Here is a 12,530-nt window from a genome sequence, read left to right as displayed (position 1 = left end):
CCAAGTGTTTTTTGACAGGCCGGAGAACAAAATACACTGATCTTACTGGTCAGATAACTAAATGCACAGAGAACACACACACAAAGTTCACGCACTCGAAGAACGCATGGTTGATCTCGTTTTAGTTCTCTATACTTTTTAATATTCAACTTGTTAGGAGTTAATGGGTTCGCTTGCTACCGCTAGCCTTGAGACCGAGCGGACAACCGGGAAAATCAATTGCATTTATCATCTGACATGTGCAAACCTTTTCACTATCATCAGAACTTTGAAGTAAAAACCACTATCAGTGGTGCATGAACAAGATGATGCAAAAAACAGCATCAAGCTAGTGATACTTTATACACCAGACTTTTTCCAAAACTGTTCCCACAAAGTTGGAGGTACACAACTGTATAGGATGTGGTAGCATTACATTTTCCCATCACTTGAACTTGAAGACCCAAACCTTTTCCAGCATGATAAAAAAAGTCAGCTCCATGAACATGTGGTTTACATCGGTTGGAATGGAAGATTTCGAGTAGCCTCCTATAGAGATGAACCCTATTGAACACCTTTGGGATGAAAATGAACGCTGACTGCACCCCAGGGCTCCTCACCTAACCTACATCAGTACCTGATTTTACTAATAAACCTGTAACAGAATGAGCAAAAATCTCCAAAAGCACACTCCAGAACCTAGTGGAACATCTTTCCAGAAGAGTGAAGGATATTATAAGAGCAAATGGGAACTAACTGTGGAATACAATGTTCAAAAAGCACATCTTATGGTCATGGTGTCCACAAACTTTGTAAATGACACACACAAGAAAATGGAACTGATTACTGGAAAAGGCAGTCAAAATTTTTAATAGCCTGTAGACACAGACAAGTGATGAAATCCCATGTCTAAAACGAGCAAAGTTGAACACCAGGCTCCCATCATTCACTTTCCCACGCTGCAATAAATCGCAACTATCCATCATCGTCGTCATCAGCAGTCAACTTAACGTCAATCGCTACTCTTCCCCTCGTTTCCTTCTCTTGCCTTGGGGGAAGAAATTTTTTTTTAGCACGCAGCAAATCGCGGAAACCCATTACACAAAGTAAGCTGGCGTTTATTGAAGTGACATCAACTGCCCAGCTCTTCTTTTCTAATTCTATGGTTCAAAACCTGTCTCAACACTCACCCAAAAAAAAACAACAACAAAAAAAATAACATAGGATTTTCTTCTTAGTATGATTTAGGGTGACCTTTACTGCTGTTTCGTTTATTTAAATCATCTGAACAACTCAAATAGAATAGAGTATTTTTTAAATACTTTTTAATAATAAATAATAATAATAATAATAATAATAATAATAATAATAATACAAAAATATGCTGAGTGTGCAACATAGACAATAAACACTACCCACTAACACAGCTTTAATATCATGCCGTTTTTAAGCCTATTGATACTTATTTAAAGGAGTTTAGAGAAAGCATGAATAAAGGCAAGACGAGAGAGAGAGAGAGAGAGAGAGAGAGAGAATGCTTCGAGGAGAGTGACAGCTCCTTTAATATCCGGGGTTGTGTGCGGTGTTTTCCCACACAGCTGGGTAAGATGGTAAAATGTGCCCTCTGGGACTTTTAAGAGGCTAAGGAAATCTGAACACACTCACTCCACCTTTCTCACAGTGACTGACAGGTCACTATATAAACCAAAATGCAAGAGGGATGCGCAGCTCCTGTACTGGCGGAAACACTGACAGACTTACTGCATGTATGGGGATGTGAAGCTAATCAATAATCACAAGCTGGTGACACACACACACACAAAAAAAAACATGCATTTAGAACTCTTTAAAAAGTGTACCGAAAGATTAGCATAAAATTAGACAGCTGTTCCAAGTGTGTTTGCTAAAGTATAGGTCATGCCTTGAAGATAAATAAAGGCCCTGCATATCAAATTATATCGAAAACAGCAAATTGGGGTATAGAGGACAGTTGCCCAAGTCATATGGTCCTTTAATTTTAACCATGAAAAAATATTCTATACTGACCTACTGCACACACAATTTCTCTCATCACTCAGCATGTCAGTGCAGAGGAGAGGCAGCTCGTGTTTCTTTCTCCCTACCCAGATCATATGGCAGGGTAAATAAACGCTGAGTGCTGACAGATGTGTGTGTGTTCAGAAGAACTTCACAACACACTCTCAGCGAAAGAGAGTGCAACGCTCAATTATGGGATGGAGCAAAGACACGCGTGCTCTTCTGCACGGGCTGCCCGGATGGGTATGAATCGCCGGGCCTGTGTCTTCGCGAGCATCGTCTTTAAATCTGTAAACAATTTTTTTAAATAACATTACGTTCCTGCATTGTAACCCGTAGTACAGGGTGTGCTTTATCAGAAGGAAAATAGCTGCTCCCTTTAATCCTGCACATCTATGCACATTAACGCTTTCCTGTTTGCTTTTAGCTGTGTAGGAACACTCAAACACAACACGTACACTACAAGCTAAGAACGCGCTAACACACGTTCCTCCCCCAGCCTATATTTGCCAGCCTACTAAGACAAACAAACTGTTTCTACAGTGAACTAATCTGCAGTTATTTTGCCAAGAGGTCCTCCAGAGTTGAAGGCCGTGTTTTCGAATGAAAATCAAGAAGAGAGGACGAGTGAAAGCGAGCACGCAGGACAGCGGGACAGAACGAGGAAGAAAAAAAAGGGTGAAGAGGATACAAATAGCCCCGGGGTCTTGAGTCAACATATGATGCTGCCGACAAACTTAATTGAATTAATTGTGTCGGAAAACGGATTACTTCGAATTCGAGACAGCAAAAGCAAACAGACAGAAAACAGGATTAGCTCACTCGCCCAGCTGACTCCTGTTTATTACCCAAAATGTAAGATCCTAGCCAGTGCTAGACAGCTGGTGTGGTGCCTAGGATTACTTGCAAGCTTCAAATAGAGTTTAAGAAACACCGTTCACCTCATGGAGTAGACAACAATCTAATACTTATCTAATAATCTCAAGATGGTGTTGTGTTTATAAAGTGACGTTTCTGATTGGTTGGGTAGATCAGTGGATAAGTGGAATTGTACCTGGTGCTCATCGCTATTTTTTTACCTGAAGTTCTTCTAAATTAAATAATTATAAATTTTAATTGAATAGAACCTTTGCTTCGCTGCTACAAAATGTAAGTACAAAACTATAAAAATGTAAAACAAGAGTTATTATATTCCCTGCTTCATATCTATAAGTACTGCATTATCAGAACTGTCATCATCCGTATATGTTACACACACTATTGCTGCTGTACAAAAGTTCTAAAGTAACTCTTTATTGCAGTGGTCCCCAACCTTTTTTGCGCCACAGACCGGATTAATGTCGGACAATATTTTCACGGACCGGACTTTAAGGTGTGGCGGATAAATACAACAAAATAAAATGATACGACCGGCATAAAACCTGGTATTTTCTAAATATAATAATAAACGTTAATCCACTGTGTTGTTTTTTGTTTATTTTGCTAGCTTGGGGGTTTGAATTTAGTGGTAATGTATTATGTGTTAGCGGCCGGAACCCATTTAAAAAGGTTAGAGGATGGAAGTAAGACATGTGACCGAGGCGAAGCATCTTCACATGCATCAAGAGTGAGTCATAGACAGATTTGGTGAAGAGAATCAGTCAATTTTTAAAAATAAAATAAAACATAGTTCAGAATCAGATAATAAATAAAACAGAAATAATGTAAGTTATGTATTCTTTCTGTGCGGCACGGTACCAATTGTATCATGGGCCGGTGCCAGTCTGCGGTCTGGGGGTTGGGGACCACTGGCTTATTGTACCTGACGCACAATACTGTTATTTGCACTACCATGCACGCTCCCACTTTATATACAATACTGATATATCATGTACTTTGTATCCCTATTTAATATTCGTACTGTCTATATTGTCTTACATTGTCTGTATTGTCTCAGAGTCTGTTTTGTCTTGTTTAGTCATTTATGTCTGTACTTTTAAGAATCACTAACAGCTGGAACAAAATTCCTTGTGTGTGTCAACACACTTGGCCAATAAACCAGATTCTGATTTTCTCTATAGTAATATTAAACACGGCAAAAAATAAATAAATACAATGCAAATTTTTCTTTGAAAACCTGTTCAATCCTACTAAACTCAACTGTAGTGTCATGTGACTGACCTGGTAAGTACCAATGCCGATGTGTTTAGGGTCGATCTTGACCAGCTCAGCCAAAGGGTCCTGAACACGTCTTCCGATCGACACTGAGGAGAAAATTGGGGGAAAAAAGCAACCTTTTTCAGGATAACAACAGCCAGACAGAGCCAGCTGATAAACTTGAATCTCAAGGGATAAAAAAATTTTTTTTACCCCATTAATGAACCAGATCAAATTAAATTAGTGTACATTAGCTATGCAAATGAGGGTTAGTAGAAGCAGGCTAGATGTGAAAACTCCACAAAGATCATTAATAATACTAACAAACGTCATTAATTATTCCTAATTACAGCCTCACGTGTAATAATGGCTTACCACAACCCCCAAACTACAGTATTATTACAAGTATTATCACCATTAAGATAACAATGAGAGACAATGAAAGAAAATACATAATTTAATAAATAAATATATACAACCTCAATTCCAGTTTTTTTCAATCAAAGACAGAAGGCATATCAAATGTTTAAACTGGGGGGTGAAAAAGATAATTTGGAACTTGATGGCTGTAACACCTCAAAAATGTTAGGATGGAAAAATTACATAATAACATACCACAACGTCCAATTGCTGAGACTTTGAATATCCCATCATCTACATCATCTATCTCTAAGATTCACAGACTCTGGAGAATGAATTCCCTGCTCACAACAGACAAGGGAGAAAATCAACATTGGATTCTCATGATCTTCCGGCCCTCAGGCGGCACTGCATTAAAAACAGGCAGGATTCAGTAATGAAAATCACTGCATGGGTTTAGAAATACCTCTAGAAATCATTGCCTGTGAACACACTTTGCCATGTCATCCACAAATCAAATTACAGCTCTATCATGCAAAGAAGAAGCCATATGTGAATATGATCCAGAAACGTAGCTGTCTTCTCCGGGCCAGAGCTCATTTAAAATAGACTGAGGCAAAGTGGAAAACCGTTCTGTAGTCAGACGAATCAAAATTTCAAAATGTTTTTGGAAACCATGGATGCAGTGTCTTCCTGACTGATGAGGAAAAAGACCATCTGGCTTGTTATGTTTGTTATATGACATATGTTACATGAAAAAGAAACCCCAGGACTGTTCAGCAGCTAAAATCTTTCATCGGACACAAATGGGACAACATTCCTCTACCAAAACACCAGCAACTGGTCTCCTCAGTTTCCAGATGTAAAGGGGATGCTATACAGTGGCAAACATGGCCCTGTTCCAACTTCATTGAGATGTGTTATAGCCATCAATATCAAAATGACCGTATATTATATTATAGTTCATTTCCTCAGTTTAAACATTTGATATGTTTTCCATGTTTGAGTATGGGTTTTGCAAATCTATGCATTCTGATTTTATTTCCATTATTTCTACACAGCATCTGAACTTTTATGGAATCGGGGTTGTAAACAAATAAATACACAGGCATGTTGAACAAATAGGGGGGAAAAACGATTTAAAAACGCAAAGGAAATAAAAGGTTAGACACAAAAAGGCATAGATTTTATAAATATGAAAAAAAATAAAATTTGGAAAAACTTTGCTGCAATTCCTTCTAAGACTAATCTGCCTTGTATGCTCAAGTACGGTAATTAATGCACTGCTAATACAGATACAGTTGACCAGTTCAAATTAATGACAGTCCTTAAAATGAATCAGATCCAGCAAAATATAATTTTACTATGTCCCTAATTGAACAAAACTACATTGGACCTTTTTTGTTTATTTTTTATTTTTTTTAAATCTTTTCAGACTGGCTCTTGGCTGAGGGGCTTGGCAAGGAAAATCAACAAACATGCTATGATGTTTAAGTGCGAATGCGTGACAGGATCATTTAACAGCCTGGGCTACTGATGAATACGCCATCGCATGCACCAAACCAAATACATTAAAATATGTGCCAGAGAGAGGAGAAAGAGACACACACACAGGTCCTTTGAGAATCTACACGTTCATGAAAGTTGCAGGCTCTTCAATAATTTTAGCATCTGAGCAAAGACAAGAGACTGTTTGTTTCCAAAAAAATAAAAATAAAGACGTATAATTAAATTCAGACAATTTGTATAGCAAATAAACTGTCGGCTAAATCCGGTTGACTATACTTTGCCCAGATGCTAACAATAAGCAGGGGTAGCATTAGCTGTTGGTTGCACTTGTTTGATTTAGTTTAGCCTTGCTGAGGTCCAGCAGGCAGAATTAGAAATGCTTTTACTTCAACTGCACATGATCAAGACAAAGACTATGAAAATATGCGAGCAAGGGGGACTACAAGCGGAAAAGACAGACCCACAGAACTTAAACCCTTAGAGAAATAATGTTAGGGAACAAGAGCTGGTTTCAGCCTGTCTGATGGAAAACACGGTCCACATTACTGAGGCAGTGCGGCGCTTTTATATTTACTGTACAAGGCCCGAGTTGAAACCCGATCCCAGTGCAAATATTATTGCAGGCAGTAGCTTCCCACTGAGCTCAATGCAGAGATGCAGCGAGCGAGGCATGGCAGTCATCATCCAGCAACCCTCCCTCCACCCTTCACTCACAGTCACCTACTTAAAGTCTCAGTCACACCTAGAGTACAGGTATTACCTACAGTCTGCAATTCAGAAACTCACTGACACACCTCTCTATTTACACATAATCTGAAAGCATTGAAACATTGAATGAATTATATAAATAAGTCAGTACAGGTTTTTATACAGAGAATCATTCGATACCAAAACTCACTCATATCAAATGTGTCTGAGCGTGTCAATTAACATAATGTAAAAATGCTATTTGTAACAAGTAATAGAAACATCCAGACCACCTTACATTTTTTTTCAGTATGTTGCAGCCTGATGCTACAATTGTTCAAATAGATTTTTTTCTTCTCATTTATCTACACTCAGTAACCCACAAAAAAACTGAAAGATCACAAACGTAAGTATCCTTTACTCATTACTTAGTTGAAGCACCTTCAAAGCAATTACAGCCTCGAGTCTTTTTGGGTCAGGTTGGATGGGGAGCGTAGGTGGACAGACACTTTCAGGTCTCTCCAGAGATGTTCAAAAGGGTTCAAGACAGGGTTTTGGCTGGGCCACTCTAGGACATTCACAGAGTTGTCTCTAAGCCACTCCTGTGTTGTCTTGGCTGTGTGCCTAGGGTTTTTGTAATGTAGGAAGGTGAACCTTTGGTCCTGTCTGAGCTCCTGAGTGCTGTGGAGCAGGTTTTTATTCAAAATATCTCTGTACTTTGTTCCATTTAGATTTCTCATGAGCACATAGTCACTGACCAAATAGATATTCACTGACTGAGACTGCATAATCACTGAATAGGCATATATTCACTAATAGAGACCGCATAATCACTGCCCAAGCACATATCCACTGACAGAGGCTACATAATCACTGACTAGACACATATCCACTGACAGAGGCTACATAATCACTGACTAGACACATATCCACTGACAGAGGCAACATAATCACTGACTAGACACATATCCACTGACAGAGGCTACATAATCACTGACTAGACACATATCCACTGACAGAGGCAACATAATCACTGACTAAACACATATCCACAGACAGAGGCAACATAATCACTGACTAAACACATATCCACAGACAGAGGCGCCATAATCACTGACTAAACACATATCCACAGACAGAGGCGCCATAATCACTGACTAAACACATATCCACTGACAGAGGCTACATAATCACTGACTAAACACATATCCACTGACAGAGGCTACATAATCACTGACTAAACACATATCCACTGACAGAGGCTACATAATCACTGACTAAACACATATCCACTGACAGAGGCTACATAATCACTGACTAAACACATATCCACAGACAGAGGCTACATAATCACGGACTAAACACATATCCACTGACAGAGGCTACATAATCACTGACTAAACACATATCCACTGACAGAGGCTACATAATCACGGACTAAACACATATCCACAGACAGAGGCTACATAATCACGGACTAAACACATATCCACTGACAGAGGTTACATAATCACTGACTAAACACATATCCACTGACAGAGGCTACATAATCACTGACTAAACACATATCCACTGACAGAGGCTACATGATCACGGACTAAACACATATCCACTGACAGAGGCTACATAATCACGGACTAAACACATATCCACTGACAGAGGCTACATAATCACTGACCAAACACATATCCACAGACTAAATGAGATCCACAGACTGAATCAGACCAAGTTAGCACATTCACAAACTGACTGAGTGCATCATCAGTGACTGACTGTACCCTGATTCCAGTTACCTCCAGTGTTGCATTTACATGTACACACTAGTGGTCTCTGCAACTTATTCAAAGAGAGACACTGATGAGAAATTCGATATGCTAAGAGGGTGTACTGAGACTAACATTAAGGAGGACTTCTATTTTTAGAGAATTTAGTAAATACAAATATTTATACACACACACACACACACACACACACACACACACACACACACACACACAGTTGTAATTTCTTAAAGTTTTCGAAAAACAGGATAAATATAGCTCCCCAGTTCACGCTTGCACTTGACCAAAAGGAAATTTATGATAAACGCTATGTTGATTTAACGTTTTTATAGAGGAAGTCTGGAATAATTCTCAGATCCTGCTTTTGAGAGCATTTGAGTCATTTCCAGACTTTTCTGTGTGCTTTTTGTGTTTGGGATCACAGACTGAGTATCTGTGTGGTCCAGGACACAGACAAAGCTTGGAAAGTCCAGTTTTACAATAACGTAATGAGATACACAGATCTAGTATGAGTAACAACAAAAAGTGTAAGACATGTATGTTGTAACTTCAAAGCAAAACTTTGGGGTGGTCGGTGAGTTATTACGGTTGTAATGGTGTAACATTGTCATGTTGTAATGGTGTTACGTGGGCTAGAGGCAACTGTCCACAAAAGACTGAACTAGACTGAAAAGACGAGGCAAAATCTTGATGAACGAGTGAGGAGTTGAAAAGACGGGTAAAGGTATGTTTACAAAACAAGGCCCGCATTTGAGCTGAAGTCTGGTAGACTTAAACCATTGTGATGTGGAAAATGCTTTTTTCTTTTACATTTTCCAAGCAGAGAAGAAAATTCTCAGGCTTAGAATTTATATGTAACGTGAGATGTTAAAACTTCAATGAAAATACACTTTAATGCTAATATTATATTATAGACGTTTGGCAGTTTTCCTGTGAAGGTGGTTAAAATGTTGAGAGCGAAAGAGACAGACAGACAGACAGACAGACAGACAGACAGACAGACAGACAGACAGACAGACAGACAGACAGACAGACAGACAGAGAGGGAGAGAGAGAGAGAGAGAGAGAGAGAGAGAGAGAGAGAGAGAGAGAGAGAGAGAGAGAGAAGAGCTTAAGTATTAGTTACCTGCACTTCTCAGGTTGGGATCTAGATCTGGCATTTCCTTTACTGCCACTGGACTGACACTGTAGATGGATGCCCCAGCTTCATCAGTGATACTGAAAATCAAATATACAGTTTACATTTCAAAAAGAAAAAAAAAAAGCATTTGAAATGTCCCACTCCCCAAAAACGAATCTGTTTAATAATAAACCCAGAAGATTCTTCATTTAAGAAGAGCATAGAGATATTTTAAGCCATTACTACATACATACTACATTTTGGATATACATAAACATTACATACACGGTATAGATGTACAGTACACCTGACCATAAGACTCCTAATGTGTGTTTATTTATTTCTTTATTTTTAACATCCCATTCTATATTTAGTCCCCATTTGCTGTTATAATAACCTCCACTCTTCTGGGAAAATTTTCCACTAGATTTTGGAGTGTGCTTTTGGAGATTTGTGCTCATTCAGTAACAAGAGTGTTGGTAAAGACAGGTACTGATGTAGGTGATGTGAGGAGACCTGTGGTGCATTTAGTGTTTCAATTCATTCTAACGGTGTTCATTAGGGTTGAGGTCAGAGAGCTACAGCAGGCCACTCAAGATCTTCCACTCCAATGCATATAAACAATATCTTCAAGGAGCATACTTTATTGCCAGGGGCATTGTCATGCTGGAACAGGTTTGGATCTGGAAAGTTAAATGCTACCGCATCCAAAGAATTTGGGGTAACAGTTTAGAAAAGAACCACATGTGGCTGGGAAAAGTCAGGTGTCCTGATATCTGTCCATATAATGTATGATTCAGTTTACCGTAGCCATCAAACGTCATAAAACCTAAAAGGAACTAAAATGAAACATGAGAAACACCACCTGCAAAGATTAATATCTATCATATCGATATTTACAACAGATATTAACGACAGTAAATTGTTTGAAGATGACTCCATATCGGGGAACTCAAAAGATCAGGAATCTGCTAATAAAAACTGAGGTGAAGTAAACTTATTGATCAGCTATTAATCAATGGATACAATAGGATATAACAAGTAAAACATTAGGGCTTATATAACACAAATCCAGTGTACCTCATATCAGGAACAAACATTTCTAAATTAACTGTATTATTGTGAATTTCTGCTGCTGTATTTCTATCAATCTAATATTCTATCCATAACAATTCTTTATACTTTAGTATAAACTTTAGAATTTCTTTTCTTTCAAGATGAATGCTGCAGGGAAAACTTCATATATATATATATATATATATACACATACACACACACACACGCACACGTATAAGGAAGCATGTAAAATGTAGGTGAATGTTCATTGTCACATGCTCTAACTGTTGCAATGTCTTTTATTTTGAGTTTAGCCTAAAACAAATTGTGTTTATCCCTCCAGACATGGTTTCCAGTCTGTAATGTAAATACTACAACAAAACCCATTAATGATTAATGACCATGTCATGTCATGGGGCATTTAAAGGGAAAAAAAAAAAAAAAAAAAAAAAGCGAACACTGCCATCTAGAGGAAATAACAAAAAGGAACGTGATTCAGCAACATCACTAACCCATGCGTAAAAGTCTGGTGGCAGCTCAAGCCTAACACCATCCTAAAGCTTTGTTTATGAAACCACATAAGGGTTTGATGAAATATTCATTTACACAATAGTTTGCAAAAACAATACTTTGCACCTTTTAATAAACAAACAAAATAAACGCTTTTTAAATCTTCATCTAAATCAAAATTTACTGCATATATCTAGTTCGCAGAACCTCACAAACATGAGTTTAAACAATACCAGCATTTCTTCCTCGTCAAAAATGGGGTTGGAGCTCAAGGTCAAGAGCGGATTCCAAAGGAAGCATTTATTACTTCCTGAAAACATACATACGCAGTCAAGGTCAAGGTCAGCCACCAAAAGCAAGTTTACTGCTCCCCAAAAAACCAGACTGCCTTTACGGTTACATGAACAAGGTCAAAGTGAAGGCCAAATCCCGATCTCTTCAGGGCTTTCATCAAATTCGTAAAAAAAAAAAAAAAAAAGAAAGAAAGAAAGAAAGAAAGAAAGGATTAAAAGAGGCAAAAAGAAATGATGACATCACCAGTATAACCACCCCACTCGATCCCCCTTGTATAGCATGTCAAGTTGGCCAATTACTGAAATTTTAACCATGACAGCTCACAGAAGTTTTGGATCTTTTCATTAGAAGGACCTGTGGTCTGTTTTTTATTCTCCTCCGGAGTCCACCAAATCTCCCCCTTCTCCCTCAAAACCACCCACCATCCCGACCCCCGTAACAGAACATCTTACTACCATCTGTCCCAGCTGACATGTCACTGTGAAAACTGTGCTAACAAGGCCTGGCATATGACCTTCAATAGGGTCACAGTGGAGATGGTCATTTAATAAGGTGCCCTCCCACACACACACACACACACACACACACACACACACACACACACACACACACACACACACACACACACACACACACACACACACACACACACACACACACACACACACACACACACACACACACCTACAGACTGTAAAAAACATTTCTATCATTACAGTGAATGCAGTACACACACAGAAATACACTGCCTGAATTAATTTATTACCAATATTTGTCTGTCGGACAGCTGAAACCGAGATGGTGTCTACACGTTACGAAGCAGGAAAATGGAAGGCAGGAGACTGTATATCGTCACGTCCGAATTAATTAACAACAGCTGCTGGGGAGGCTAAATAGCAGGCCACACTGACCCTGGCATGGATACATGGGCACAGTCATATTAATGCAAGGGCATCGCCATGGCAGCCAGCAGAATGATGTCCATACCCACTTTGCCACAAGTAAATGTAAACAGATCCACTCAGAAACGCAACCTGCCTCTAAGCGCCGCTGATGACTCG

General features: G+C 38.8%; 1 protein-coding gene across 1 annotated transcript in view; it reads right to left on the bottom strand.

Annotated features, from left to right (window-relative positions):
- The window catches only part of srbd1 (S1 RNA binding domain 1), a 75,901-nt gene that overhangs the window by 23,731 nt on the left and 39,640 nt on the right, over positions 1 to 12,530 (bottom strand). Inside the window, exons 14-15 of the mRNA XM_083539911.1 lie at positions 9,616 to 9,707; positions 4,177 to 4,259 (exon numbers count right to left, since the gene is read on the bottom strand). Coding sequence (XP_083396037.1) covers positions 4,177 to 4,259; positions 9,616 to 9,707 — 175 coding nt within the window. The remainder of the gene's footprint in view (positions 1 to 4,176; positions 4,260 to 9,615; positions 9,708 to 12,530) is intronic.

Source organism: Silurus aristotelis, assembly GCF_946808225.1.
Source record: "Silurus aristotelis genome assembly, chromosome: 4".
NCBI classification, from domain to species: domain Eukaryota; kingdom Metazoa; phylum Chordata; class Actinopteri; order Siluriformes; family Siluridae; genus Silurus; species Silurus aristotelis.
This window is presented reverse-complemented; position numbering and strand designations above follow the sequence as displayed.